The 18,642-nt window shown below is 39.8% G+C and overlaps 1 protein-coding gene across 2 annotated transcripts in view; it reads left to right on the top strand.

Annotated features, from left to right (window-relative positions):
- Nucleotides 1–18,642, top strand: part of PIBF1 (progesterone immunomodulatory binding factor 1) — a 115,269-nt gene that overhangs the window by 42,845 nt on the left and 53,782 nt on the right. For both annotated transcript variants that reach the window (XM_075265419.1, XM_075265420.1), the window contains exons 8-10: nt 6,033–6,198; nt 8,759–8,909; nt 10,622–10,712. In XM_075265419.1, the coding sequence (XP_075121520.1) occupies nt 6,033–6,198; nt 8,759–8,909; nt 10,622–10,712 (408 nt within the window). The remainder of the gene's footprint in view (nt 1–6,032; nt 6,199–8,758; nt 8,910–10,621; nt 10,713–18,642) is intronic.

The following is an 18,642-nucleotide window of genomic DNA, read 5'->3' as shown; positions in this document are numbered from 1 at the left end:
GCAGCATTGTGGTATGAAACTGGTTTTCTCCCTTGATCTAGTTTGCACTTGGGTTTTCCCATGTGTCCCTTTATTTTTAGTGTAATGGTGTTTGTTCACTTTTATTTCAAGTGTGATTTTTTTTTTTTTTTTATTGAAACGAATGTCCTCTGTTTTTTTTCTTTTTTTTTTTTTTTTTTTTTTCTTTTTAAGAAACCTCCCTAATCTTCTATTTCACAGATACAAATGACAGATCTTATAACATCATTGAAGGGAGTGTACTATTGATGACCTATTCCTAGTATAGATCTCCAGTAGCAGAATCCAGCTTCTGGCACTTCCATCGATCAGCTGTTTACAGTAGCCACAGTGTACCAGAACAAATACAACCTCTATACACAGTGTAGTGACTCATTCAGGTACCACTAGCTCTGTGCCATTCACTTCCCCTACCATTACAATGTATTGAGCTGTGCTAGTTACCAATACAATGCAGTCGGCTGCAAAGAGCAGATCCATGGGGATGTCCATAGTTAGACCCCCAGTAATCTGTTATTTGTAACCTATCCTAACCTATCAATAATGTATACACGCTACATATCCCCTTTCTTATAGAAACCTTCTTAGTGTACCAAATGCCCATATCTGGCAAGGCAAATCCATTGGGCTGAGCATGAGATGACTGATCCTTTGCATTCTGTTTCATGCTGTCACTTTGTTGTTGTATTATTACACATTAGATTAATGTGATTAATTAGTAGATTAATTGGTAGATTAATAGAGAAATTTAGAAAAATGGTTATTATTGTAATGGTATATTGACCTTCAACACCATTGTTTTGTTAAATATACATAACTTGGTAGGTTGTGGAACTTTATGAACGCCTTGCATGTGTTACAGCCTCTATTGCAGTCCGAAGCTGTTTTGCTAGTTCTCTAATATATAATACATGCTGGAGCTAAAACTAGTCATACCCCCTGGCTAGCTGTCCCTGAAGACTACCATTATCCACTCCACTCCCTTCTACTCTGCTTGACAGCTTCCGGTCTGTACCGTATAGTGGTGGCACCTGGAACTGCAGCCCCTCTCCCATTTACTTGAATTGGAACAGAGCTCCTTCCTGTCATATGCTTTATATACGTCTTCCGCTGATTGGTGCAGGTTGTTGGACCTAGACTGATCTGATACTGATGACCATGTTCCAAAAAGGGCACCCATAATGGCACCCAGGACCATCTTCAAATGGACGCATACTATTCTGTTTTCATTTTTTGAATGAAATGATGAGATTCTGTTTTACCGCTAAGTCTGAATGACCAATACTGCTGAAGCCCAGGGAACACTGTGCTCCATACAGTCTCTGAATATAGTTTATCCTGTGTATTTGATATGCAGGAATTGTTCCTCAGGTTGTCTGGCCCAAGCCCTACAGCTTTTATTAGCTGGCTTCTCTTCTGGCTTGCAAGCACATCTACAGACTGGACCATACACTTCAGCCTGAAAAAGGGCATCGTACTTGCCCAAAACATTACTTTGTTTCTTAGCTGCCAACTTTTCCAAAAAGTTCTTAAAGGGAGTCTGTCAACAGTAAATGCATTCATAAACCTAATCCCAGTACCCTGCAGAGGTGATTTTATAGTTTCCAAATATATCTCTTTTATTCATTTTTGGAATTTTTGTGCAAATAGTTGCTTATTTATATGCAAATGAGGGGAAAGTGCTTTGCACGGGAATCTAGTGCAGAAATCAAAGCCCAGGTTAGCTAAGGCACGCCCCTAAGGCACTTTTCCACTCATTTGCATATTACTGAATAAGGGTGCATTCACACTGAGTAAACGCTAGCTTATTTTGTAGAGTAAAATTACACTTGTAAATTTTGCTATCCCATTGACTTCAATGATATTTTACAGGCGTATTTTTACAGGCGTATTTTTTACTGGCGTATTTTTACACTTGTAAAAAAATATCATTGAAGTCAATGGGATAGCAAAATTTACAAGTGTAATTTTACTCTACAAAATAAGCTAGCGTTTACTCAGTGTGAATGCACCCTTAGGAAGTTGTATGAAAATGGCGCTCCAAAGCTGAATCTAATGCTAACAGACTCCCTTTAAGTATAAGGCTGCGTTCTGAGTTTTTTGGGTCAGGAAACTGACTCAAATTCCTCCTAAAAACGCCTCACAATAGGACTGTATGGTGAGGTGTAGAGATGAGCGCGTACTATTCAAAATGGACGTTTCGAATAGCACGCACCCATAGTAATGAATGGAAGCGGCCGGCACGCAGACTTTGCTGGAGGCGGGCCGCTTAACCCTCTGCGTGCCGGCTACGTCCACTCATTCCTATTCGAAACGTCCATTTCAAATAGTACTCGCTCATCTCTAGTGAGGTGCTTTTTGGAGAAGGAATTTGAGTCAGTTTCCTGACCAAAAAACTCCCTGTGAACCCAGCCTTAGAAAGATCTAGTTCCCTAATACACTATATCAGTCTCTGAACAGCAGCTTCAGCTTGTCAATGTGATCGTTGCTTGAGTCAGAAAAAATGTGCTTGGCCATATGTTCTTCAGATGACATATAAGTGGCTTCTATATTGGTATTCAGTGAGTAAAGAACACGTGAGCTTTTTCCTAATCAATTTATGCCTGTGGGGGTTCATCATGAATAACCTGTGAAGCAATATCTATGTACAAGCGTAAACAGGTCATTGAGTTCAAAGCCATTACATGTTCTACCCTGACATTTTCTAACCTGATTGTTTTACCACTCTTCTAGTAGTGACAAGAAGCCAACAATTTATTAATACATCTTTCTAAACTGTCAATTGACTTTTGTCAATTTGTAGTTTTTTTCAGCCATAGCACAAAAAAAAACAAGCAAAAGAGGTGCAAATGTTATAAAAAAAAAAAAATGACCTATTGGATGGCCTCAACTATTACATGTTGTCACTGCTCAGAGGGGCCACACGGTGGCTCAGTGGTTAGCACTGCAGCCTTGCAGCGCTGGAGTCCTAGGGTACAAATCCTGCCAAGGGCAAAAAACCATCTGCAAGGAGTTTGTATGTTTTCCCCGTGTTTGCATGGATTTCCATCCCATAGTCCAAAAAAAGACATACTAATAGGGAAAAAATGTACATTGTGAGCTCTATGTGGGGCTCACAATCTACATTTAAAAAAAAAAAAAAAAAATGTCACTGCTCAGTAATGCCTGTAAGTATGGCATGTGAGGTAGCAATAAATGGAAGTTAAAGGAGTTGTCCGCTTTCTCAGTTCGTGGTTTAATATCTTATACCGTGGCCCAGCTATTGTGCCAAAATTTCAGCAACTGCATCAGATTTTTGCATAACAAAAATAACCCAATGGAGTGTTAAAATATTAAGTTAGATTAGACCGTCTAAGGGTATGTTCACATCAGCTCCATATTCCACCTGAAACTAGCCACCATTCATTTCATTGGGAGTCGGGTGCTGTTGTTTTTTTTCTCCAGCAAATTTTTTCAGGTAGCGGAAAAATAAGCATCATGCTCAAGCTTCAGGCAGATTCTGCTTGATAACTCCCATTGAAGTGAATAGGAAGCTGAAAATGCCGCCTGGCAGGAGCAGATTTTGATGCGTCATTTGGACAAGCAGAAAATTCAGCTTCAAATAACTGAAGCTGAATTTTTCAGCTAGGAAAAATTCCTGTAGCTGTATTTTCAGTTACGAAAATCTTCTCAATGTGATTTCTCACTAAAGTGCACAAGATTTTCAGATGGCAACAGACTTTTTGGAAAATCTTGTGCAGGTTAAGAATGTCTTCTCTAACATTGCACTGTGAAGTTAGACAGATAGTTTTAGTGTATCTGCCCCATTGTGTTGTTGTCTGGCTAATCATGGCCTTCAGTGTAGACTAGCATTATGTGCTTGGGTTTCCGTTCTTTAGGACTATATTGGGTTCCGGCGGGTTCCTGCATGGTTTCCCAAAAAATGCGTAGAGAAAAGTTCTGCTTTCAAGCGCTAATGTGAACTAACCCTTACCATCTGACCCTGGCCCATTCTATACTGCACATTTGACATGAGAGCTGTAGAAGGCAAGAACTTTGGCCTATTGTATTTACTCCATTGTGAAGCTGAAATATTAAAAAAAAAAAAAGTTTACATTATGGATAGGCAGATAATAATGTGAGACAAAAATTGTAAAACGTAAATAGCAATAAAAAAAAGTTCTAAATCATGGCAGGCTATTCGCTTTTTATTAATTGTTTACTTCTTTGCATTACTCAGCATCTCAATACACACGTAGCCATTACTGGAAGAACAATATCTATAAACTTTATATACCTCTAAAAAAAACATTTCATCATATCTCGGAGATGTTTTGTCATCTCGGGAAATATATTACAGGACTTTTTGTTCTACTTTGTTTCTATTTGGTACTTCCTTGTAGAACAATGTTTGAGAAATATCTGTTGAGACTTGAGATGTTACATGTGAAGCCAAGATGAATTCTTTCTACAAAGTTCCCAATGCCATGTTCCATATTGCCTAATATGTCTATCCATGGGACTGCTCTAGAGGGCATTCTGTAGTACTGGGCTATGTTCACACTGCACCAATTGTATCCATAACATATAACAAGGCCAGGCATAAGAGGGTTATTTCTCAGCTATATTAAGCCTCTTTTTTTTTTTTTTTTTTTTTTTTTTTTTACAACTGATAGGAAATTGCAGAAATGTGACAATAAAAGCAGTAACACAGCAGCCATGGCTGAACTGTTGTGGTTTTGGTGTGATTTGGTGATAAGACAAATGTACCTCTATAGCATGCACATTTTAAGGACAATATGTTTGACATTTTTTTTAATTATTATTAATAATAATAAATATAAAGTAATACTACAGAAAAAGTTAGGCTGGGCTCACACTGCCACCGCTGTCCACCCCGGGGTTTTCGTCATAAACCCTTGGAAAACTGGACAGGGAACGGCTTGCCGGCGGTCAGCTTTAAAACCCATTCATTTGAAAGGGTTTTTAAAGGTGACCACCAGTATCTGTATCCAGCCTCTCTGCCTGGAAACCGTTTTTTTTTTGTTTTTTGTTTTGTTTGGTTGTTTTTTTTTTTTTTTTTTTTGCATGGACACAAAATCCTGCATGTACGACTTTGTGTCCATGCAAAAAAACAGTTTCCAGGCGGAGAGGCCGCATGCAGACACTGGCAATCACCTTTAAAAGCCCATTTAAAGGAATGGATTTTAAAGCTAACCGAGGGCAAGTCGTTCCCTGTCCAGTTTCCCCGGGGTTTCCGTCGTAAACCCCGGGGCAGACAGCAGCAGTAGTGTGAACGCAGCCTTAACCAACATTACGCAATAGCACTTTCTTAGCATGACATCTTTTTCAGTTTCTTCCCTATTAGGGAGCATTCACACGGAGTTTCCGTGCGCTGATTCTAACGTAGAATTTAGCCTCCACATGGAAATAAATCCTCCTGTTGACTTCAATGGATTCCATTTTCCACGCGGAACCCATTTAAATCCATGGGAAGAAATGTGGAAAATGGAACCCATTTAAGTCAATGGGAGGCTTTTTTTTCCGCGCAGATTCCGTGTCCACCCCCTTAGAGCGACCCAACTGGGTTCACATATGAATTCATACTGTATTTTTTATAGAGTTTGCCATGTTTCCTCTCTAAAGTTCAGCCTAATTTTGATAGAGAGGAGATATGAAATCTTTCCTTTATAAGTTTCCGTACTTTTGTATCCACTACTGGTTTGGGAGCAAAACTGCGTATGTGAACTCAAGTACAAAAAAGCCGCCTAACTTGGGCAGGTGAGATAACCAAAATGGATTATGAACTGTCCAAGTGAATATATGACTGTGGTCAGGATTGATCCTTTTTCCATTATAGTTACCACAATTATCATTAACAATTGGGATTTATGATAGGATGATTTATCAGTTTTTTTGCCCGTTGTCTTATGTCTTTTTCTACATTAGATTTCCCATGAATATTGGTTATTTTTATTGTTATTTTCACTAATATATATGCTAATTGCAACTTCTTTATACTGCGTCTTTTTCAGGTATAGACAGTTGCAGCTGGGTACAGAAGGCAAAATGTCTGAGCTTCTCCATCAGGCGAAGATTAAAACTTTTGAGGCTGAACGTGCCCACCTGGTGTTGGAGGAGACCACGGACAACCTGCACAAGTGCCAACTAGAGTGTGAGAAATATCAGAAAAAACTAGAGGTACGCTTTACAGTTGTTGTCTGTAAATCTCAGTTGGATACATACTTCCCATTGTTCTTCGCCCATCATTATGATGATGGTGACCTGATAAGACTTATGTTCCTATACCTATCAGCGTATCTCTGTGCTCTGTCATCTCCGTATATTGTGATTTGCTGTCTGTCCTTGCTTCACCCCTATGCTTATAACCAGAATGCATCCTGTCTTTGTTGATTTGGAGTATTCATTTGTATTTCTTATCAAATCTGCTGACATATCACAAAAATTCACAGCATATATTCAAAGCAAGTCAATGTATGTCGAAACATGTAGGTTAACCCTGTCATTTCCAGCATCTATTCTCTATGGTACTATACTTTATATCCTTCATTTTCCCTCCCACTGTACTATATAGACATCATTTCCTATCTTATCGTAGTTATTTGAACTCGTTTTATTGGTGTTTCTTACAATGTTGATCTTTGCACCAGTCTGTGGCTGAGTTTGAGAAAGTATCACTGAATAGAATATATCAATTCATTTTAGTAACTTATAAAAGAGTAAAGGCTGTCTGTCACCTGAAAACTTGATATCAAAACTTTCTACAGTGCATTGTGGAGGACATTATGCCGAGCACCATTATACCTTGAAATAGTCCAATAGATGTCAATTCATTCATAGAACCATGCAAATGAAGCTAAAGTGCAGTGAGGTGCACCAGAGACTGTATATTTTAAACCTGTATACATTGCTTTTGGAGGTTCTTATACATCCCCATTGTACTTTAATGTAATTTACACATTTCTACTGTTTCCAAAACCTTCCTGGGGTGGTCATATTGGACGTATTGTATGTATAGACCGTTCAGCAGGCTGTTCGTGCTTTCTGGCAGCTACAATGAATAATCATTCATCTGTAAAACAAGTACAGTTTCCAAAAAGTGATTGAGTACACATGGCACGTATACAGTCTTATCTGTGTGTATAGTGTCGCTGCCTTATCTTATTTAGGCTTATATCAGTATGATACAACAAAGACAATTAATCGAGAAATAGCCAAATCCAGCCCTACTAGAAAACATGATCTTGCTCATGTAAGGCTGGTCTTACACGACCGTATTGAATGTACGGTCCGCAAGTTGCTGATCAGTAACACTAGTTGCTGATTGGTAACATAGGCTCCGCAGATGTCCGTGTCCTGCTGCACTCGCCCATAGAGCTCTATGGGCGAGTCTGTGCAGTGCCGCAATTCACGGCCATTATGGACATGTCCTATAAATTGCGGACCACGGTTGCGGCCCAGCCACACCACAGACAAAATATCCGGTGGTGTAAGAGGCCACATTGAATATAATGTGTCCGCAAATGGTCCGCAATTGAAAACCCTCAATTGCGGACCATTTGCGAACTTACATTACGGCCGTGTAAGACCAGCCTAAGTTATTTTGGTTTAGGCCTGGTTCACATCTGCGTTCGGTATTCCTTACAGGGAGTCCGATTGGGGACCCCTCGAACAGAATACCGAACACATTAAAAAGCGGTTAGCAAAGAAACCACACAGACCCCATAAATTGTAATGGGTCCTCAGTTGTAAAGATAGGTTTATAAAAGTGATCATGCAAGTGAGCAGCCTCCGGCCCTCCAGTCCCTTGCTTTTCAATTGGCTACCTGGCTGCTGCTCATGTGAAAATGACTGGGCCAGGCAAAAATGCGAGTACTTGGCCCAGTATTCTTGAAATTGCACTGTGATTTGCAGTATCTGCACATCCACACCTTACACTTCAGCCCAAAATGTTTAAGTGTGCCGCAAAGGTAATCAACAGTCTCTCACTTAGAGGTACAGTACCCAAAAGTAGCCTCTGAGAGCCTTTATATAGGGGAGTGGAGAAAGCACTTTAACGCCCTCTTGTGGAAAGGCTGTGTCTAATCAGACACAACTGTAATCCTTTACATATCTGCCTAAGGTTTAGTTCACACGCAAATCCGCGTGTGCATATTCCGTCGCGGCTGCCGCGAGGGGATGCCAGTGCAGTGCACGGCACCCCGTCGCGGCTTTCCGCTTCGGATTAGGCCCAAATGAGGGGGCGGATTATGACGTGGATTCTGCACCAAAATCCGCCCCCTCTTGCCCCGTGTGACCGGGGCCTTAGACATAACTGCATGCTGAGTTTTACAGCAGTCTGACATTTCTATCTGGCTGTTTTTTATTTTATTTTGTCAATGAGTGTATGTACAAACGTAGTGATAATTCTGAGAATATAAATTTGTAATTTTATAACGTGACATCCCATGTTGTACCCATCCATACATCACATGTCTTTCAGGTGAAAATATGCGTTTGGGTTCATGTGCAGCTAAACAACCTAATAAAAACAATGGGATTTTGTTTCTATCTATACAATTTTTATTCTGTATATGAATAATCGCCAGCGCTATACTTGGAATAGAACATGTGTGTAACTTATATATATATGTGTGTTTCCTGGAAGATGAGCCTGTTGACATTACTGACAAGCTACATTTCTTGATGTTAATAACATGTGAACCTATTTCTAAAACCCAACACTTCTTCTTTTTTTCAGGTTTTAACAAAGGAATTTTACGCTCTTCAGGCCTCCACAGAGAAGCGAGTTACGGAGCTACAGGCTCAGAATTCTGAACTCCGAGCAAGACTGGAGACCTATGAAAAGCTGGAGCAGGAATTGGATGATGTCATAATTCAGTCTGCACAAAGCAAGTTTTTTTTATTTTCTTTCACCCATTCATTCCTATACATAATAGGGTTATGTTATCTGATTGTATCATTAAAAGCTGTCAAAAAATGATGTAGCTGGATGACTTATGATGTAACTGATCCATATGGCGTCATTTATTCTGTGAACATGCAGGAAAGATGACAGAAATCCTAATGGATGGCTATAATGTGAAGAGTCTAAAGCTTGCTGTAGATATTGGATTCCTATCTGCAAATCTCTTTGACAACCTCATTTCTGTAGGGCTGCCAGTCAGTTTCCCTATGTCTGGCTTTGTGAGGAAACCAGAATTTCTTCCTTTTGATCCTACAGTTTCCTTCCAATACAAGTGGTGTTAGATGGGATTGGCAATGCCTATATTTTTCTATGCGTTCTTTGCCTTACAGCTACCTAATATCTGGATATCTGGGTTAAGTTTTACTTTCTTAAACAGGACTTTTCATCAATTGGGGCACATGCGGATATATATATATATATATATATACACACCGCTAGATCTGTGCCCCAGTGGAGAGCTATCAGTGCTGATACCGTAGCTCTTCACCGTCAGAAGGGCGTTCCTGACAGTCAGTCAGCCTATAGTGCTGTACTGTGAGAGGGGGTGAGGAACGCCTCTGCTCACAGTACTTGTCCATAGACGAGTATTATCAGGAGGGGAGGGGGCGTTCCTCACCGCTCTCACTGTACAGCGCTATAGGCACTGCTGTGAAGAAGGGCGTTCCTGACTAACTGTCAGGAACACCCTTCTGATGGTGAAGAGCTACGGTACCGGCACTGATAGCTCTTCACTGGGGGCACAGAACGGGAAAGCTGACAATACGCTGAATTCAGCGCACTGTCGGCTTTCTAGCGGTGTATAAAACCACATGTGCCCCAACTGATGAAAGGACCTCTTTAATCCTCTCATATTCTTGAACTTTTTTGCAAATGATGCTGAAATGACAAAAAAAAAACTAAGCTTTCCTTAGCTATCAAATATACTCTGTGTTGCAATATCTTGTCTGAAATAGTTTAGGGGCGAATTGGAAGGTGGCAGAGGGAAGTGTGCACTTACATGTTCATGTCTAAATTGAGATCTACATGGATATGATGCTGGTATAGGTTTTCATGATTGTATCTCATTCATGTAGTAGTCTGTGTGGAATTTTTTTCACGTAAGCTAAACCCCCCAGACCCACTTTACAGAGCCACTTGCAACGCTGTCATATACACAATACTGGGTTTGACGCTTTGTCCCCTTTATAGCGTCTGGTAGTGATGGCTTCTGGCTATTATACAGGGGAGGGTGCTTTCTGCTTCCGGCCCTGTACTGTGTATAGGATGGGTGGTGGAAGAGGCTCTATATAGCTGCTCAACTCCTCACTAATTTGTTTTTTAAATCCTAGACAACCACTTTAATAAGTGTATTAATGAAAACACAACATGTTTGGAATATTGTCTCTTACAACTCTTAGGTGTTCCATTCATCTTTTATTCCACCAAAAAAGAATTCTATAAAAGTTGACAATTACCATTCCTCTAAGAATAGTAATAAAGGAAAGCACAATGTAGAGTTCTGTGAAAAGATGCTCCTGACTTCCTATATCATAAGCGATTCGGTTAGTTAGTAGAACAGACATGACGAGAGATGACTGGTCCTCTTTATTGGCTTATGACCACATAGTTAATATTCTTCTTTTCCTATTTGCATAGTGGAAGATGAAGTTGAAGCTGAAAGAGTTTTGTTTTCATATGGATATGGAGCCAATGTCCCTACTACAGCTAAGCGGAGGCTACAGCAAAGGTAAAGTAGTAAAAATATAATAAAAATAATTCTTTGTATCCTGCAGTTTTATGATCTGTTTTTATACAACCACTTGAATGAAGGCAAATGTACAGTATCTTGTAGCTGTAACAATGTAAGAGATATATAGTAGCAGTATTTAACTTGACTTTCTGTAGAAAGCAGCAAAAGTCATCGCTTCAGATTACTTCACAATACAATACTTTACAGTTACTTCAAAATCTTTTTACTAATGCAAATTTAAAGCCATATTGTTGGAATTTTACCCGTATGTATTGAATTAACCACCTTGTTTCTTACCACCATATTTGAGACAACTTCTCTCCTACTATTTTCAATGAAGATTTCATGGTAAATGCAAACATAAAAAAATCTAACAAAAAAAATTGTACTCTTCTCTTAAAAATCCTCTGCTGTACCAGTTCCAACACTGCTCACACTGCTGCTCTCCACTTCCTTATGTCTGACACACAGTAAATGCTTGGAGTTGCCCTCTCAGCCCCTCCTGCCTGTGCAGGCATAGCAAGGCAAATATCAAGAGCATGGGCAACTTTAGAACCAGAGCATGAGAAATTGGGGCTGGTGACAGATTAGGGGCCCCCGGATAGCTAAATGATTGAAGACTAATCCCTGGATATTTCAGTGGATTCACAGTTGGTTGATCATCAGATTTTAGAGTATTGTTGTTACTGGTATGCTATTCTTTATAATATTTTTAATTTCAAAGGGTATTTGTTGAATGAACATACAAAAAATATCAGAACAAAAATGGGTCAAATTTCTTAAGACAAAGTAAAAAAAACAAACAAAACAAAAACAGGGAAAGAAAATGAGGTAGACATATTAGAGGGTTTAGGAGTGTACACTGTCTTCCAGGTTAGTAGAAGTAAAGTCACTTAATAATGGGAAAGACAAAAGTTCGTTTGATCCCTATTGTCATAGCTGTAAACAATATGCCAGGTGAGGGGCTCTGGATTGTCCACCTAAGGGGACCACACTTCATCAAACTGCAGTTTCATGTAATTTATAATAGCGTTGAGATTTATAATAGCAAAGAGCAGGATTTTGAGTTCTAGTACTTACATGTATCCACACAGCCATAAATACAAATTGTAGCAGCTTGTAAGGGGTAGGATGAACATCGACACTGACATTGGAACAGGTCAATTCAATAGCAGTTTCAATATACATTGTAAGGATGCTGAAAAACATTTAATTGCTGGACATGTCCAGCATATGTGAGGTGTAGTGCCTTCCAACTGAAATCCTATGTAACAAATAGAAGAGACTGGGATACATATGATGTAGTTTAGTTGGAATAAGATATGCCTTATGAAGGATTTTCAATGTGGATTCCATAAAGGTTACTTGGTAGCTGCCCTTACTGAGCATAGTGCAGCGGTCGCACCATCGTTGTAGGAACATGGTGGTCCCCATGTCAGTTACCCAGTCTAACATAAAACCTAACTTTTGTTAGGGGCCCCGTGTATTTTAGGTATAAATAAGGTTCAAGAGGTTTTTTGTTTTCTTTTTTTTAATAAAAAACTAAAACATGAAGATAAAGGGGCAGAATCTGATCTTATTTGAAAGAAAGATGAGAAGCAATGCCAGGAAGTATTACTACAATGAAAAAGTAGTTGAGGCTTGGAACAAACATCCAACAGATGTAGTTGGGAAATTTATAGTAAGTGAATTTAAACAAACTACATTTCTCATGATTCATCTGCCTTCCTTCACTCTCTGTATTTGCTGCTTAAGGGGGTGGGGGTTAGTGAGCTTGCAAATGAAACATCACAACACCATGTAACCTCAGATATGGAAGTGATTTATTACCTCTGATATCATTGCAGGGGAGGGTCAAGAAATGAGGGGTACACAGAGAGTGAGAACAGGCACATGAATCATGGGAAATGTAGTTTGTCTACAGATTCACTGCATGTAAATAACAGTGATACAAGGAGCAGCAAGTAAAATAAAACCAAGCAAAGGCTGCACAAGGGAGCGGTGCATATTTAGCACTACTGTGGATGTAAAATTTTGAACTAAAATCCACTTTCTATATTTTCTTCCCTATTTCTCAATCATGAAGAGAAATATTCTCACTGTTTCTCATTTTAGTAAGGGTGGATAGGCTCCTACAAAGAAGCTGAATATATATGGAGGTCACTTTAAATTGTTATATCTCTGGCATTATTAAACCTAGAATAGTGATTTTGGTGTCATATTAAAAATGACATCTTCACCTTTCATATATCAACAGGGGCGTAACTTGAAGGGGTGCAGAGGGTGCAGTCATATCAGCCCCAGGAGCCTTAGGGGGCCCATAAGCACGGTCATCAGTATTGAGATTGCAGCTTCCACCTGGCCCATAAGCCAAGGAGACCCACAGATTACCCTAACCACACTAAGGTTGATTAAACTCCTTAGCCCCTGTAACCATCACTATCAAGAATTCACTATAGGGATGAGGTACGGGGCCCCCGGACAAAAGATTTCACCCGGGCCCACAAGACTAGTTATGCCACCGTATACCACTAAAACCTGTATTTTCGGAGATGATGTATGTGCTGTTACAGGTTTTTTAATGCTTGACTAAATAACTATTTAAAGTGCACCCCTCCAGTGTCTCTAGGGGTAACAGGGATCGTGTCTTTTGAATAGGTAAATAGTTTTTTTTTTAAAAAATGCCAAATTTATTACTAGGGTCAGGCATGGTGACCATCAAATGAGGCAAGTAATTTAGCTATTTATACTTGGTGCTAGGTTTAATTTAAACTGTGTATTAGTAGTATACTGTATTACCATGAGTAGAGTACATAGAGTAATCATACGCGTTATCCACATGACAATAGGTGATCTAACCTCTATTTCATGCTGTAACATGCTTAGCATATAATAGTTTAACCTATTCCTCCTTTTTTCCTCTGTATGCATTTCAAAAATTTTCAGCAGTCCAATAAAGAAAATAATTTTTGTATATTTTTAGGTTTGAAGATTTTATTTTATTTTTTTTTATATTTCTTGTAGATTGCAAGAGATCTAAAAGAAATGTGTAAGCTGTTGTAATATATTTATGTTCAGAATAGCACTTGTTGATATAGTGTGGTATGCAGTAGAAATGTATGAGTGATGAAAATTTGACACAAGCAAATGCAAAACATAATAAGAAAGTAAAGTTTGAGATATCAATAATTTGTATCATAAATAAATAGTGTGAAACAATGGTGACTTGTGAAGGAGGATACATTATCATCATTACAATCGATCACCTCTTCCGGATCAAACTGAACAAATGGAAGAAAAAACATTGGTGCGCTGGCTCACAAAATGTTCCCTTTGCTTATTGTGTAGCTACATTTCATCATTCATGCTGTTAATGGCCTTGTCAATCTGAGCCTCATAACTTTCTTTACCTGTTTGCTCTGTTGCAGCCATACTGGCTTTACTGTTTTTACAAGTACTCTTTGGTCTGGTGGCCTCTCATCTTCTCTGTATGTCCATCAACGCCTAGTATTCAGCTAGTATAGAAGTTACTAATGTGTGCTGCCACATAACATTCCCCATAAAAGCACGTCTTCTCTGACCTCCATGTCCTCTTCAAAATACAGGTGTATCTTACAGATTGGTTACTGGGAAGTAGAGCTTGTTATGTATTTGGGTATAGTATTATGAAGATGGTAGGAAAGGAACAGGTTTGTGGACTGGGATACCCATTTATTTCTGCAATAGTAGACTCAATAGTTGCACAGAATGTCAGTATACATGGCCAACTTTCTTAGAAAGCAAATTGAATTTTGGACATTCTTAGTAGTCTCCAGTGATTATAGATAATGGACCGCGGTGAGCATGCTGATGGTTGTGGTGCACTCACGTGTTTGGTCCAAGTGTAGTCAGCATTCCCTACAGAATGTGTACATTACCATATATGTATATATTAAAGGGGTTGTCTTGGATAAACTGATCTTTCTAATCTAAGCCCTTCCCCCTCCTACCTTTTACATTACTTAGGTTACCAATACTCTATATTTACCTAGGTACATTTTCTGATTTGCCAGTGACATTCCAAACCCCTATTACTAACTGCCCACGCCATCATACTTACCTGTCTTCTTGTCCAGATCTTCTGAGCGCGGGACGTCACTTGGTCTGGGCTACCGTGTATGCTGGTGGGGGGGGGGGGGGGTAGTAGCTGAGTTAGGATAGGCTAGTAGGCTAGCTAGGAAAACGGGGAGGAGGTGTGAGAGAGGGAGGAGGTGTGAGTCAGCTCATAGTCAAGCGCGAAGCATCATAGAAGTTGTAGGAAAACAGAATGGAAGCTACACCATGTAATCAAATGCAGAAGATACCAGGAGCTCCCAAAGAAACCCATAAATCACTCAAAACACTGCTAAAGGTATTGGGGGCACTTATTAACCTATAAATAGCACTAATAGACTTTTTTTGGGGAAAAAAAAAAACATTTGCCCGGAAATCCCCTTTAACATGCCCTATTTGATAAGTTGTATCAAGTGTATTTTTACAGATTCTTCTTATGTATTTTCATGTATCATAACATGTCCCTTTACTCATTTATCAGCTGTAGAAAACGTGGTTTCCTTTCTGTCCTGTCTTGTTGCTGCAGGAAAAGCTTTGGCTTGTATCAGTGCCATGAGTCAGCATCTGGCAATGGTGTTAGCTTATGCCCAGGAAGCACGAAAGCCACTGAATCTGACTAGATTTGTCAAGTTCAGCGCTAAGCCACAGTGTTCTGTCAGACATTTGCAAAAGTTGTATTTATTAAACCGCACATTCTTCCATGACAAAGGGTACCTGTCATTCCACCTGCACTCAACACCAAGAATACACAATACAATGCATGTAAGGCATGAACAAAAAGTGCAAATTACTACCAAAATTAGAACACAGGATGAGGTTTAGAGCACTGTAATGTGTGGGTGTCCTGGCATTTCGGACACATGAGACAAATATGTTCATGGCATTTAAGTGTATATACCCTTCCATGTAGCTTATGGTCACATGATGGATACCTGAGTAATGTACATGATATACTCTGGTGTTTGCCATTAATATGGACATTTCAATAACTACCTGTTAACCAATTTCTTGAATGTTTTTGTATAACATATGGCTAGTACCCTATGATTTATTACAAAATCTAATTGTGTTTTAGAAGTTGTCAATGTGAGAAATATTTCACAATGCTTATTTAGTACAGATTGTGCATATCTAGGATACAGGTGTACTTGTATGACCGGGCATTCCCTAAAGCCAAAAATATGATAAATTGTCAGAATTTTTTTCTATAAAATGCGCGAATTAAAGACCTTTGTTTTGTCTTGTGTGAAATCTTTGTACATCGAAACCTCTTCAGAAAACCACCTGTTTGAGATGATCTCTCCTTTGTCTAAACCAGATTTCTAAGACAGATTTTCAGTCTCATCCGGTTTATCCCTACTAGCCATCTTAAAGAGAAGACAACCCCCTAACAAACCATTAAAAAAAATAATTCTATATTTTCTTTGTTAATTTGTAACAAAAAGTACATGTGTGAACATCGTGCGAAACAGCAACAATAGTAGGATCGCGAAATCCATTCAGAGGTCAATCTCGTTATTAGTTTACATAGGATCAGAAGGGAAGCGCTAGTTTAAAGGGAATGTGTCACTGTGGTTGTTCTACAAGATGAAAGTATTTATAAAGCTATATTTTCTTTTACTTATGTTTTTTAGGTATTCATACAAGTAGGTTCTGTGCAGTGGCGTAACTACCGCCATAGCAGCGGAGGCAGCTGCCACAGGGCCCGGGACATTAGGGGCCCGGTGACAGCCGTTACAGCTGCTATCATTATACTCGGGGGTCTTTTCGGACCCCCGAGTATAATGATTGTCGGACCGGGAGAGGTAAGAAACATAAAAAACTCTGTTACTTACCTCTCTACGATCCTGCCAGGCCTCCTTCCTGACATCTCTGACGTCACATGAACCCGGCCTGCGTCCCGGGTCATGTGACGTCCGACGTCATTGAACATGGACAGCAGCGGAGAAGACCGCGTAGGAGCCAGAGGACAGGTAAGTAACAGTAGTTTTTTATGTTTTTATTCCCCCGGGTCTCCGATTATTATACTTTGGGGTCTGAAAAGACCCCAGAGTATAATAATTGTTTATGGGTGTCCACAGTGGGACATAATACTGTGTGCAGGGGCCACTATGGGACATAATACTGTGTGCAGGGGCCACTATGGGGGATAATACTGTGTGCAGGAGCCACTATGGGGGATAATACTGTTTGCAGGGGCCACTATGGGGGATAATACTGTTTGCAGGGGCCACTATGGGGGATAATACTGTTTGCAGGGGCCACTAAGGGACATAATACTGTTTGCAGGGGCCACTAAGGGACATAATACTGTGTGCAGGGGCCACTATGGGGGATAATACTGTGTGCAGGGGCCACTAAGGGACATAATACTGTGTGCAGGGGCCACTATGGGGGATAATACTGTGTTAAAGGGCCACTATGGGGCATAATATAACGCGCAGAAATGCGTATGAGGGGGTCGGTCGAGGTCTTCGGGGGGGGGGATGTCAAAAGTTCGTCACGGGGCCCCGCCATTCCTAGTTACGCCACTGGTTCTGTGTATTCATTTCTAGAGACAGCAACCAACTGTTCTCTAATACAGGAGTGAGTATTAAACATGCATCTCCTATACTGCCTGTGCAAAGTAAGAGGAGCCTGTCACTGTCTGACACATCTCGCACTACTATTCACAGTTCTGTGTGTCACAGCATTGGGAATACAGAACTGTTTATTGCAGTGTAAGCTATATATGTAAGAAGCTGTGGCTGCTCGGTAGGCCTGTGCTGGCTACGATAAGGAGAAGACGGCCTAGCCATTATGAGGGGGCTGTGCTAGCTATTATGGGGGACGGGAATGTGTCTAGCTATTATTAGGGAGGGACTGTGCCTAGCTATTATGGGGGCACTGCACCTAGATATTATGAGAAAGGGCTTAAAGAGGACAATTGGAGTTGGCTCTTGTGACATTATGGCATTTGTCAATAAAGACACCTCTAAAAAAAAAAAATCTGTATTAAACACAATGCTTCAAAAATGCATCCCTCTTACCCCAAATGGCAATATATGTTTGAGCATAAGTATAAGTGCTCCCCGTTTGAGAGATAATTTAGTGGTACCCACTATTATTAGCATTTGCAGGTTAGCTCCCTTCTCACCACACCTCATGCAGCAAAATGTGACTGCCACCTATAGGTCTCAGTAATGCCTGTACACACATGTAAAAGCATTTTTACACATTGAAAAAGGTCAAGACTTTTTCCAGCATTTCATCACCTAAGTTCTATGCCCCCCACCCTAACACTTAACCTGTGCCAACAGTCAGAGTCCTCTCTGATAGTCAGAGGAAACTGGAGGAAATTCATGTAACACACAGAGAGGACATACTGTAAGCAAATGTTACATGGTCAGATTTGAGCCCGGGACTATGGTAACTACTGAGCCACTGTGACTGTGGCCCATTGAGTAAATGTCACATATCTTACTTATCGGTGGTTTGCTACAATTGTTCCCTGTAAATGAAATAGATTTCACAGTGTCTTGTACCCATTACACTATGTGTATTGGATTATCTAGCTTTGTCCATAGTGGTCAGAAATTAGACTGCATTTTCCACTTATAAATGACAACTTTTATTTAGGTTCAGCAGTTTTCGTGGCGATATCTTTGGTAAGACATTTACAAACCTCATAAAGCCAGAATGTCCTTAGAGAAAATCATTTCTCTATTACGCTTTTATTTCAATGGCATTTTATTAGAGGAGCTTTATTTTATAACTTTCCGTGGCTAATGTAGATTTCTTTGTTTCGTACAATTCTTTACAGGAAATTGAAGACAGGTTGGATTTAATAACTTTA

This window comes from Leptodactylus fuscus, chromosome 2 (assembly GCF_031893055.1).
Source record: "Leptodactylus fuscus isolate aLepFus1 chromosome 2, aLepFus1.hap2, whole genome shotgun sequence".
NCBI lineage: Eukaryota > Metazoa > Chordata > Amphibia > Anura > Leptodactylidae > Leptodactylus > Leptodactylus fuscus.
Note: the sequence above shows the minus strand (reverse complement) of the source record. Positions and strands in the feature narration are given on the sequence as shown.